The sequence below is a fragment of the Melospiza melodia genome, chromosome 15 (genome assembly GCF_035770615.1).
Source record: "Melospiza melodia melodia isolate bMelMel2 chromosome 15, bMelMel2.pri, whole genome shotgun sequence".
Lineage (NCBI taxonomy): Eukaryota > Metazoa > Chordata > Aves > Passeriformes > Passerellidae > Melospiza > Melospiza melodia.
The window spans coordinates 12931719-12943757 of record NC_086208.1 but is presented as its reverse complement, the minus strand read 5'-3'; the positions used below and the strand labels follow the sequence as shown (position 1 = coordinate 12943757).

The window sequence follows — 12039 nt, the reverse complement described above, 5'->3', positions numbered from 1 at the left end:
GCTCTTCTGACAAGTCACCATTTCATAAAGCTCACTCTGCTTTATTAGAAAAGTTATAGTAAAAATGTAAAAAACACAAAGTTACTACAAAAATCTATGTACAAATTCTGCAGGGCTGCAGAGCATCTCCCTCCGAGGCTGCCAGGGCTGAGCAAGCTCTTCAGCTGAGAATTCCACATTGTAAACAAGTTTTTAGTGTTAAGAGGCCTGGAAACAAAGTGTCTCCTGCTTCACAGTGTTCAAGCTGCTGAGGGAGCAGAGGAAAAGCTTCCTGTCAGTGAGTGCTGCCTCGACTGGCAGCAACACGGAGAATGCAGGCTGGTGCTCCCACACCTTACACACTCATGACAACAAATCACATCTTTGTTCTTCCCCAGGCCTCTGAAATGTAACAGGGTTGCAGCCAGGCTGCCCTGTGGGGCAGGAGAGCTCTCAAGCTCAGCTCAGCAATACCCACTGCTCCCTGTGCCAGGTGAGCCTTGAGCCTGCCTCTAGAGTGGGTTTTCCCTCACATCTATCAATCATGGCTGGGTGATGAGGCACTGGGCTCATGTTAAGCCTGGCTGTACAGCGGGTTTTTCCTCACATGTGTCCGGGCTGGGTGATGAGGCACTGGGCTGACATTGAGGTGGCTCTAGAGCGGGTTTTTCCTCACTGGGCTCATGTTAAGCCTGATTCTAGAGTGGGTTTTCCTCACATCATGGCTGGGTCATAAGGCACTGGGCTAATGTTAAGCCTGGCTCTAGAGCGGGTTTTTCCTCATGTGTATCGTGGCTGGGTCATAAGGCATTGGGCTGACGTTGAGGTTGTCTCTAGAGCGGGTTTTTCCTCACATCTATCATGGCTGGGTGATGAGGCACTGGGCTGACATTGAGGCTGGCTCTAGAGCAGGTTTTTACTCACTGGGCTCATGTTAAGCCTGGCTCTAGAGCGGGTTTTTCCTCACGTGTATCGTGGCTGGGTCATAAGGCATTGGGCTGACGTTGAGGCTGGCTCTCTAGAGTGGGTTTTTCCTCAAGTCTATCATGGCTGGGTGGTGAGGCACTGGGCTCACGTTGAGGCTGGCTCTAGAGTGGGTTTTTCCTCACATCTATGATGGTTGGGTCATAAGGCACTGGGCTGATGTTGAGGCTGGCTCTAGAGTGGGTTTTTCCTCACGTCTATCATGGCTGGGTGGTGAGGCACTGGGCTGACATTGAGGCTGGCTCTAGAGTGGGTTTTTCCTCACATCTATGATGGTTGGGTCATAAGGCACTGGGCTGATGTTGAGGCTGGCTCTAGAGTGGGTTTTTCCTCACGTCTATCATGGCTGGGTGGTGAGGCACTGGGCTCACGTTGAGGCTGGCTCTAGAGTGGGTTTTTCCTCACGTCTATCATGGCTGGGTGGTGAGGCACTGGGCTCACGGTGAGGCTGGCTCTAGAGTGGGTTTTTCCTCACGTCTATCATGGCTGGGTGGTGAGGCACTGGGCTCACGGTGAGGCTGGCTCTGCGCAGCTCCCGCCGGGCTTTGGGAGCAGCAGCAGCAGCAGCCGCCAGGCTCCGCGGGGGCAGCAGCTCGTGGGGCTGCCCTGCTCTCAGCAGCGAGTGCTCTGGGTCCCTCTGCCGGGGCTCGCCGGGGCTGTCGCTGGGCAGCGAGTAACGCCTCCATGTCGAGGGCAGAGGGGCGTGCACCAGGTCCCTGCTCTCATCCCTGGCCCGAGGGCTCTCTTCAGCGGCAGCTGGAGGCACGGGCTGCTCCCTGAGGCTGAATTCCTCACAGGTGCCAAGCTCAGGGGCAGCTCTGTCCCCAGCGCCATGAATGCTTCTCTCCATCCCTGCTGGGAAAAAATGAGGATACAGTGAGGAGATTATCAGGACTTTCATAATCAAAATTGGTGCCTCTATAACAGTTGCTGAAGGACCTACACATGCACTGCTCTGAACTGCTCCAAGCTGTCACTGCCAGTTGTGGGAATTGAGCCTCCCTTTTAACTTGGCAGGAACAGCAAACCCCTAGCCTGGCTTTCCTCTCACCTTTGGTCTGTCCAGCATGGAGGTTCATGTTACTCAGTCTCTGGTTCAGCTCCTGGTTTGCCCACATGTACCGGCTTAGCTCCTTTTCCAGCACTTGAATCCTGGCCTCATACTGCAGCTTGCTGCTGGCCAGCCCCTCATCCATGTGCTCTGCAAGCAAGAACAAGGCTGTTTCAGCCTGGGAGCCCTGAGAAAGACAAAAGCAGCAGCACTGCTGCCCATGAGGAGAGCTGGGGGTTACCACGGCTCTGCTGCAGCAGTAGCTGCATGTTCTGCTCGTGCTCTTTCTGCTGCAGGGTGAGCTGGCGGTCCATCTCCAGCCGCTGCCGCTCCACAGCCGCCTCCAGCCAGTACACCAGCTGCTGCTGCTCCTCCAGCTGCATCTCCAGCTCTGAGAAGGCAATGTGCTGCCTGTGCTGGTCCTCTCGCAGTGTCACCACCTGGCCAGGGCCCAAGAGCAAGGAACTCTTCAGCCCCTTCATGCCTGGGAGGATTTCCTGCCCCAGCCCCAGTCAGGTTAGTTTTTTGGTACAGCCTACAAAGGTTAGTAGTGCTGGGATGTCAGAGCTGCCTTGTGGTGGAGGGAAGAGCAAGGTGTGGCTGCACTGATGTAGCAGAGCCCCTGCAGGGATCCATGCATCCTATGACTACCTAGCCCCTCTCCCAGCTAGGGGTCATGGTGCTGTGGCTCTGTGGCCTTACTTTACAGGAATATGATGCAAGGAGAAAGCTTGGAACTGAGGAAAACAAGAATGTGGTCAGGTCACAATTTCTGTTAACAAGTGCATTCAAGCTGTGTTATGTTTATGCTGTGTTCTGGCTGGCTAATAATGCAATCACTAACAGCCAGTAAGTGAAATACAGCTCCCACCAGCACAGAGGGCAGTTGTCTCCCACCTTGTCAAAGTACTTGCAGAGCAGAGCTCGTGTCTCAGAGGAGGAGAGGTAGCTTAGCTTGGCCATGAGGTTCATCTCACACTGTGACAGCAGGCTGGCCGAGGCCCGCAGGACTCGCTGCCTGCATGTGATGGACTCATTCTTGTACTCAATGGCTGCATCCAGAGCCTCGATTGCCTCATCCAGCTGGAACAAGATCCGTTCTTCCTGCCAGGGCAGAGCTGTAGTTACCAGGGAGCAAAGGGTTTGCTCTGTCTCACCCTGCCCTAGTCTTGCTTGTCATGTCAGTGCTGGTGAGAAGCTGGGACATGCAGTTTGGGATGTGGGGGAGCATCTGCCAATGATCTCAGGCTCAATCTTTACTTCTCTCCTACAGCCTCCTGCTCCCAGCCCAGCAGAGGTACCTCTGGGGACAGCAGCGTGCCCTGGCGCAGCTTGTTGTCCAGCTCCAGCCTCTGTTTGAGCAGCTGGTCCTTCTCTTGGCGCAGGCTGTTGATCTCCTGGCGGATCTGCTGCTGGTCCTGGGCGCTGCCGTGGCGCAGCTGCCCGTTCTTCTCGCTCAGCTCCTTCTCCAGGTGCTCCAGGCGGCTGGACACGCGCACTATGTCATCTGTCAGGGCCTGCAGCACAGCATGCTCAAGGAGATCTGCTCCCAAGGCAAGTCAGGCCCTCAGCCCTGTTCTACTCCCTCTCTAGGTCAAGTGATCCCCAGTCAGACCAAGGGCTACCAAACCAACAAGCTCAGACTCTTTCATAGAGACAAGATTTCCTACCCACTTCCCAACGCCCCCTAATCCTCGCCTGCAGCCAGACCCAGGATGGCACCCAAGTCTTCCAGCCTCGCCCTCTGCTGGAAATCAAGCAAAGGGTTGAGGTGTAACACTCTTGTCTTACCTGGCTGGAGCGCAGCCTTTTGGTCTCCAGGCCATTCTTCTCCTGCAGCAGGGCTTCCTTTTTGGCCACAATAGCTTCCCGCTTCCTCAGCTCATCTTCCAGCTCATCCAGGGCCTGGCGCTGCTCGAGAACTTTATCCATCTCCATGTCCAGCCACTTCTTCTGTTCCTCAATTTTCTGATGGAGGGAGAAGCAGAAGGTGTGTGTGTGTGTGTGTGTGTGTGCAGACAGCAGCAGCAGTGCCCAGGACTGCTGGACTAAAGAGCAGCGGGGTTGAGATCTGAACAAGCGTCCTTATTCCATCTCTGCTAACCCCCATAGCCCAGACTTCGCTGGTTTTATCCTTCCAGCTCCTCCAAAAGTCAGAGCTAAACTAAATTCCCAGCTGTCCAGGAGTTCTTGGAGGGCACATCTCTCACCACACTTCTGCTAACAGACAAAACTTCAAAACTTTTTTACCAATGCTAGGATTTAGATGAGATCCTGTTTCTGGGGTAAGAAAAGATCTGAAGTCTTCTGCTACTAGATGGAAACGACATTATGGACTGTCCTTCTCAAGCATGAGATGGGCTCAGGTCTGTTTTCAGATGTCTCCCATCAGCCTGCAGCCTGCCAAGCATCCCCCCTGAGCAGGGAAGCAGAGGCAGGCTTGCTGTCTGTACCTGCTGCTGCTCCAGGCTGATCACAGAACCGTTGCTGCCACTCCGCCGTTTCCTCTGGAAAGCCGCGATTTCCTCTGTTTTGATGCGCAGGATTTTCTGGTGCTGCTCATGCTTCAGCTCCAGTTCCTGCAGGTGAAAGAGCAGCATGAGCATGGAGGGAGTGGGATGTGTTTGCCCAGGGGCCGAGGGACAGGTTGTGTTCTCCTCTAGCCCTTCGGATAGAGCTGTCTCCATGCTCTCCAAGACAACTACAGACCACATCAGAGCCCAGCCAGAGTCATCCTCACAAACCCCACAGCTGCTCCTGGCCTCTCCTACCTTGACTCGGTGCTGTCCCTTGTTCACCTCCGTCTCCAGGCGCCGTTTCTGCTCGCTCTCCTCGCGCAGCCGCCGCTGCAGCTGCCCCTGCTGCCGCCGCATCAGCTGGATGTTCCTCTCCAGCTCCTGCACGCGCTTCTCGCTCTGCGCCGACAGCGACACCAGCCTCTCCGTCGCCTGCTTCTTCTTGCACAGAACCTGCCAGGGGGGGAAACCACCCTTGGCACCTCCTCTCTCTGCAGAGATGCCCCCAGCTCTGCCCTGCTCAGCCCTTCCCCTCACCTGTGCCTTGCTCCGCACGGCCGCCAGGCGTGTGCGGTACTCCTGCAGCTTGCGCTTCTCCCCAGGGTCCCAGGGCTCTTTGGCCTCCAGCTCCTGGAGCTGCTTCTGGCTGTCGCTCAGCTCTGCCCGCACCTGCTCTGCTTCCTGCTCCAGCTCACTGATCTTCTGGCTGTACTGCTTGTTCAGAGCCTGGGCATCCTTGCCTGCAACACAGCCCCCTCTCTCACAGCCAGGATCCCGACCCTTCCTCCCCCTCCACAAGTATTTTTGGCTACAGAGACTGAATGTTCCCTTTCCCTCAGGCACTCCAGGGAAGGAACAAACCAGTAGGAAGGGTTTCTGTCAGCTGGAGGGATGGAGAAACAAAGCCCTGCTGCTTTTAGGAGAAAGAGACTGAGCACAAGCAACACAGGCAGAGAAGATGAGGATGGAAGAAGAGACTAAGCACCACAACTAGGAGGAGGTTTCATGGGAAATGGGTGCATATATCTGCCAGTAGCTCTGCACCTGTCTTAATGAGCTCCGTGATCAGCTCCTCCTTCATGCGGATGTTGATCGCCAGCTCTCGGATCTTCTGCTGTGCCTGCACCAGCCTCCACTCAGAGCCCTTCCCTGGCAGGCGCTCCCGGCAGCCCAGCAGTGACTCCCGCTTCCCATAGACCTCTGCAACACAGATCCCCACGTCAGGAAAGTCCTATCTTAGCAGATGGGTGACAGAAGGACAATCTGATCTTGGATCTGTCACCAGAGTCGGACACAGCATTGCCCAGAGTCACCTGAAGCTTCTACCATAACATACACCCTTGCCAGACCCTAAGAGTTCAAGTTTCTCCCTAACAAAAGCAGCTGGGTTCCATTTTTTGCTCCATTTTTGTCCTCTGGGCACATCCAGGTGGGACACCAAGATCTCCCAGTGAAGCACCACCAGCCCATGGAAGATTGTCCAACAACCTACAGTTGCTACTTGCCTTTTGGCAGTTCCAGCTGCTCCTCCTGAATTGAGTGGGCATTGCCTCCACTTGGCTCCTCACCCAACTTGAAAATCTCTTTCTTGCTCAAATTTTGGATCCCATTTCTAGAAGGAGAAGCAAATTAATCAGTTTGGTCTGGACACTGCTAAAGCTGTTCCCAGTAAGGACCCTCATGATCCACAGGCTCCAGAAGGAGATGGAAAGAATAGCTGTGGTCAGGAATGATGGTAATGAGCTCCCCAGGGAGCAGTAAGGTGTACCAGCAGCATCACTGACCCCGCAGACAGCATTTGCCCTGCATCAGACACGAGAGCTGAGCTGCAGAGGTGGGGCAGCCAGGTCACAGCCAGGGACAGGGACACGGCACAGGGACAGCTGGCTGGGACAGCCCCAACTCACCGGCACTGGGACAGGGGCTGTTTCTGTTCCCATTCCTCCATCTCCTCTCCCGAGGACAGCTCTGATGGCTTCTCTGAGTCCTGGCTGAGCTCCCTCCTCAGCCCCACCTCTCTCACCTCAGGATCACCACTTGGGTGCTGTGTGTGGTTCGGGTGCCAGCCTGCCAGTTCCTCTTTCTGCAAGCAGGAGCTGCTGCTGAGCTTCTGGGCACAGAATTGGAAAGAGAGGAAACAAGCTGTGTGAGAGCCAGTGTTAGAAAAAGTGGCTCCCAGCTGAGCATCACTGCTAGACATAAAAGCAACAAAATGAATTGAGTGTATTTTCAGGAGAATCGGTGCATTGCCAGCTGCCTGTGCTTCTGCTGCTCAAACACTGAACAATTCTGGGACTCACCCACAACATGAAAGCAAAAGCCTCAGTTTCGAAGCTGGGCTGTTTTGGCCAGAGTTGTAAAACTCTAGATTTGAACACTGAGCACAGTGCTCTGAACTACACCTCTGGTAAGGATCACACTGAACAGCAGGGCAAAAGCTCTCCTACGGTGGAGAGCAGCCAAATGAAGAGGCAGCAGCTCTTCAGTGGCACAGCCTTATGCCCTCACCTTCTTGCAAAGAGCTCTTCCACTCTGCTCAGGAAGCAGCCCCGAGGGAACCCCACCAAAGCCATGAGAAGGGGCAGCATCCAGTGGGGCTGTGTGAGGTCTCTGGCTGGCAGTGACCAGGTGAAGATTTTCCAGCAGTCCTGGCACACACAGGTTTGGCATTGCCATCTCCAAGCGCACGTGCAGCTCTGAGATCTTATCCTGCTGCTCCTGAAGTTTGTCACTCTAGGAAACAATCAGAAAAATGTGGCTACATACATGTTGATCTGAGACTCACTGCAGAGGAACCTGAAAGCTGGGCTGAGCACCCCTGGGCAGGAAGGAGAGGAGTGGGGCAGGTCCCTCAAAGAGAGCAGAGCCCAGAAATACCTGCAGCTTATACTGTTCCATAGCATCCTCCAGGGCAGCCAGGAAATCACGGTTCTCCTCCTCCAGGCGTTCCACTTGCCTCTGCAGCTTGGCCACCTGCTCATCTTTGATGGACTCACACTTCTCAGCGCTCACCTGCTCCCCAAAATAAAAGAGAGGCAGCATCAGTATTTGTCCTTCTCTTCCCATCTCTGCAAGGACACAACAGCTCTGCAGATTCTTCCTATGTAATAAATCTCTCAGCTGTAGCTGAGAGTCCTAGTCCTAGTTTTTCCCTGCCTGCTGTGAGGATCATGTCCTCCTGCCTCCCTAGAGCCTCTTGGACAGGTTACCTCTCCTCCCCTCCCTCTCCTGACCCTTTAATCATGCTATGCTGGAGCTGCTGTGGCCACGAGATGAACCCCACCTCAGAGAGCTGTAACACCCTCCTATTACCTGTCCTTTCGCCACTTTTGACCCTTGTGCCTCCTGCCCCTGCTCCTCCATGGAGGTGCTCTCAATGCCGCTGTCCAGCCCGGCCGAGGTCAGCTCGCTCCTCTGGCTCTCCACGGCGCACAGCCACTCCTTGACGCGCAGGACCTGCTCCAGGCTGAGGCTGCTGTCCTCCTGCAGCTCGGAGAGCAGGCGGTGCGCGGCGTCGGTGCACGTGCGGTAATGGGCGCACTCGGCCTGCAGCCGGGCCGTGGCGTCGGGCGCGCCGCGCTTGGCGCTGCCCGAGCGGCGGATGGTGCGCGTCTCCGAGCGCTGCCGCTGCTCCAGCGCCTTCTGCAGGCTCTTGATCTGCAGGTGCAGCTCCTCGATGTGCTCCGTCTCCCTGCGGCAGTTCACCACCGCCCTGTTCTGGATGTTCTGAGCGCGGCTGGCGTAGTTCAGCGTGTTGAGGCTCTCGTCGAAGTCGGAGGACGAGGGGCTGACGCAGGCTATCATCACGGTCTGGGCGTTCCCACCCAGGGAGTCTTTCAGGATCCTAAGGAAAAGCACAGGGATTAAAATGGCAGAAATACAAAATAACACAGAAGGTTTTCAGAGGTTGAGTCCAAGGAAAATGATCTTGCTCTGGTCCTTGCTCTGTAGTTCGTTGGCATCAGTGATGTGAATGGAATCATTAAGCAGAGGATTAACAGTCTGCACCACGGCAAGTCTCCATCCAAATAACTCCTGAGGTTGGGAGGTCCCTGACTCTGTGATCACTGCTAGGTATGTCCTGGTGGAGATTGCAAAGGCCACCTGCTCAAGCTAAGAACTAACTGTGGACCATTCAACAAATCTACCGGGAGTATTTTTTATTCCCTGACTGCAGGAAGGGCAGGATAACCCACAGCAACACCTGATCTCAGCTTCAGCAGCATGAGTTATGCAAGCTTCACTGTCTGTAGCACTGCAACGAGCTAGGGCTGCATTCCTATCCTGGCCTCACTGATCCTTGAGATTCCCTACATCAGAACCTGCAGAGAGGGCAGACCTGTAAGCTGAGCCTGTGAGACATGGGGGGTCCTGCTCCCAGTGGTACCTGGTGATTTTGGAGTCCCTGTACGGGATGTGGGTGGTCTTTCTCCGAGGATCTCCCAAGGCACTGATGACATTGCCCAAGGCCAGGAGGCCACAGTTGATCTGGATGCTCTCCTTCAGCCTCTCCCCTGTGTTTCCCGTCTTCACAATCCGCTCTGAGCCCGCCAGGTCCACGAAGTGGAACTTTGAGACCAGGACCTGTCCGGCGGCGGGCAGGGCGGGCGGCTGGCGGTGCAGGGGCAGGCGGCCGGCGCCGCGCCGCTGCTCCATGGTCACCGTGAAGATGGTGTGCGAGCGGCTCGACTGCCTGTTGATGTGCGTGGCTCCCGTGTGCTTGGCCGTGTTCCCCATCTCCAGCAGGCTCAGCACCTCGTCCAGCCCTTCCACTTCCGACTCCTTCACTCCGCAGAGCACTGCAAAGCAAAGGCAGCTGTGCTATTGTAAAAGCAGGTGATCCCCGTCAAAGGGAGGAATGATGCATCTGACTCCATTGATATCAGAAGGCTAATTAATTACTTTATTATACTATATTATTCTATATTACATTACACTATATCTAAACTGAAACTGCACAAGCACTCAGCTCAACTGAACAAAATCTTGTGACTGTCTCCTGACCGACAGTCTGCACACACGCTTGGCCCTGACAGCCCAAGGAAACAAAACGCCATCACTGTGGCTAAACAATCTCCACACTGCATTCTACTTTGGCACAACACAGGAGCAGCTAATAAGATAAGAATTGTTTTTGATCATTCTTTTCGATGCTTCTCTCAGGTTCAGAGAATGTGAATCCCACAGCTGGGAGGGATGGGCTGCCCAAGCTGCTCTGCACAGCTTGGTGCTGTCACCCTGCCCATACCGGGCTTTGCCCAGACATGCTTTCAAGATTAAGCACAGCAAACTGCTGCAAGAGACAAAGGGATGGTGGGGGAAGACCTGGCTCTGCCTTCACGGACAGATAACCCAGCTCTGGCCTACAGCATGGGGAGAAAAGGAGCCTGTGCACAGGCACACATACCAATGTTCCCCTTGTCATCCTCCCGGATCTGGATGTCTTTGCTGGCTGTATCCACCTGCAGCAGGTCCCGAAACTCCTCCTTGTACACCTCCAGGTAGGACACTCGCACCGTGTAGTCGATCAGGTCGTTCTCATCAATGAGCCTGAAGGTCTCAGCCATGGCTCTTGGGATGATGCCCTGCTCATCCTCATTGATGGAAGCTGCCAAAGAGAGGCACACACCCATGGAGCATCCAGGGAGCCCACGCTGGCTGGGGACAGAGCTGAGGTCAGGAGCCTGCCTGCAACACACGTCAGCTGGAAAGGAGCAGCCTCACAGCTCCCCCACAGCTCAGCCCTCTCAGCCTGGGTTAAACATCCCACAAGACCTCTGGGCACATCCTATCCCACTGCTGTGCCGGATTCCAGCAAAGCTGCTTGGTTCCAGTCCTTCCTCAAGAAGGAAAAAGCACCTCAGCATTTCAGTGTCAAACACCAGGCCTGCAGCTGCACTGTGCTGTCCTTTGAAGCCAGCATGACTCCACAACTTTTCCCAACTGAGAGCAGCTTTTCTTTATTTTTTTCTTTTTTTTTTTTTTTTTTTTTTTTTTGTGTGTGCTTGTAGCTTGCTTGTATCTGGCCACAGCACTCTATTTTTTCTTTTGTCTCCAATAGCCATGTAAAATGGCAATTCTCAAATTTGGTGCAATGATAGCCTGAGCTGGGAGACTGAAAACAGATGTACATTAAAACTGTGAAACAATTTAGTGTTTACAAATGATGCAATTAACTAAAGATGACTGAAATGTTTATAGCACATCCTCTGTAAGAAATCACAATGCCATTAAACCAGCCTGAAAAAGTTGCCTCTTTGCTCATTTCCTTCATATAAAGAAATTAACAGGACCAACACTTGCAAACCTCCCTCTCCTTCAGGTTTATTTCAGGACCTAGGACCAACACCAACCACCTCCAGAGCTGGTGGAAGACCAGGTCCTGTCACTTGTCCTGCAGTGAAAGAGGAGAAACCTAAACACTGTGATCTCAAGGGTATGGAGATACACTTTTGGGGGTGGCTACAGCAACATAGGTCAGGGGAAAGGAAAGGCTGCTGGCGGTGGGATGGTGAGGGGAGGTTGGCTTGAGCTGGAGGGGCTGGCAGGGTGGAAGGGCTGTTTGGGAGTGAAACTGGAAGTGATGGAGATGATGATGACACAGTTGGGTTTGGGTAAAGCAAGGATACTGGCAGAGCAGGGAGGCTGGCAGGACAAGGATGCTGGAGGAACAGGGATGCTGGAGGGACAGGGATGCTGGAGGGACAGGGATGCTGGAGGGACAGGGATGCTGGCAGAGCAGGGATGCTGGAGGAACAGGGATGCTGGAGGGACAGGGATGCTGGAGGAGCAGGGATGCTGGAGGAGCAGGGATGCTGGAGGAACAGGGATGCTGGTGGGACAGGGATGCTGGCACAGCAAGGATGTTGGCAGGACAGGGATGCTGGCAGGACAGGGATGCTGGAGGAACAGGGATGCTGGCACAGCATAGATGTTGGCAGGACAGGGATGCTGGCGCGACAGGGATGCTGGGGAAGCAAGGACGCTTGCAGGTCAGGGATGCTGAAGAAGCAGGGATGCTGGTGGACTAAGGATGCTGGCGGGACAGGGATGCTGGCGGGCACGGAGCCGCCGGTCCCGGCGAGACTCACCGACGCTGGCCTCCCCGATGGTGTAGGTCTTGCCGGAGCCCGTCTGTCCGTAGGCGAACACGGTGGCGTTGAAGCCGCGGAAGAAGGCGCGCAGCAGCGGCTGGACGCAGGCCCGGTACACGGCCGCCTGCCCCGCCGCCTCGGGCAGCACGGCGGCGAAGCGGAACCGGCGGCGGCCCAGCTCCACCTCGCCGGTGGCGGCATCGCTCCGCAGGCACGGCCGGTGTCCCCGCAGCGCCTCCCGGGGCAGCAGCGGCCGCACCCGCACCGCCACCCGCACCACGGCCGCCTCCGCCGCCATGGCCGCGCCCGGCGCGCCGCGATGGCGTCAGCGGCTCCTCCCGAAGGGACGGGACGGGACGGGAAGGGCAGGGCAGGGAGGAGGATGCGGGACCGGGAGGAAGATGCGGGTAGGGCA

General features: G+C 55.4%; 1 protein-coding gene across 1 annotated transcript; it reads right to left on the bottom strand.

Moving 5' to 3' along the window:
• Window positions 1–40: 40 nt before the first annotated feature.
• KIF7 (kinesin family member 7) lies at window positions 41–11945 on the bottom strand. The gene is made up of 18 exons (XM_063169850.1): window positions 11622–11945; window positions 9938–10138; window positions 8918–9329; window positions 7843–8374; window positions 7408–7542; window positions 7039–7263; window positions 6438–6640; window positions 6036–6142; window positions 5575–5730; window positions 5068–5270; window positions 4786–4983; window positions 4468–4593; window positions 3806–3982; window positions 3316–3531; window positions 2912–3118; window positions 2256–2454; window positions 2015–2164; window positions 41–1818 (listed from the first exon to the last, which is right to left on the bottom strand). The coding sequence occupies exons 1-18, from the start codon at window positions 11920–11922 to the stop codon at window positions 1418–1420; spliced, it is 4149 nt and encodes a 1382-aa protein (XP_063025920.1). The 5' UTR covers window positions 11923–11945; the 3' UTR covers window positions 41–1417.
• Between the last annotated feature and the right edge of the window lie 94 nt (window positions 11946–12039).

What these genes read in the sequence shown, in the direction of transcription:
- KIF7 (XM_063169850.1), bottom strand. Translation starts at nt 11,922, where the DNA reads ATGGCGGCGGAGGCGGCCGTGGTGCGGGTGGCGGTGCGGGTGCGGCCG. An exon ending in AGGGACTCCAAAATCACCAG is followed by an intron (nt 8,375 to 8,917) that starts GTACCACTGGGA and finishes GCTTTTCCTTAG; the next exon opens with GATCCTGAAAGACTCCCTGG. An exon ending in CCGTGCGGAGCAAGGCACAG is followed by an intron (nt 4,984 to 5,067) that starts GTGAGGGGAAGG and finishes CCCCCCTGGCAG; the next exon opens with GTTCTGTGCAAGAAGAAGCA.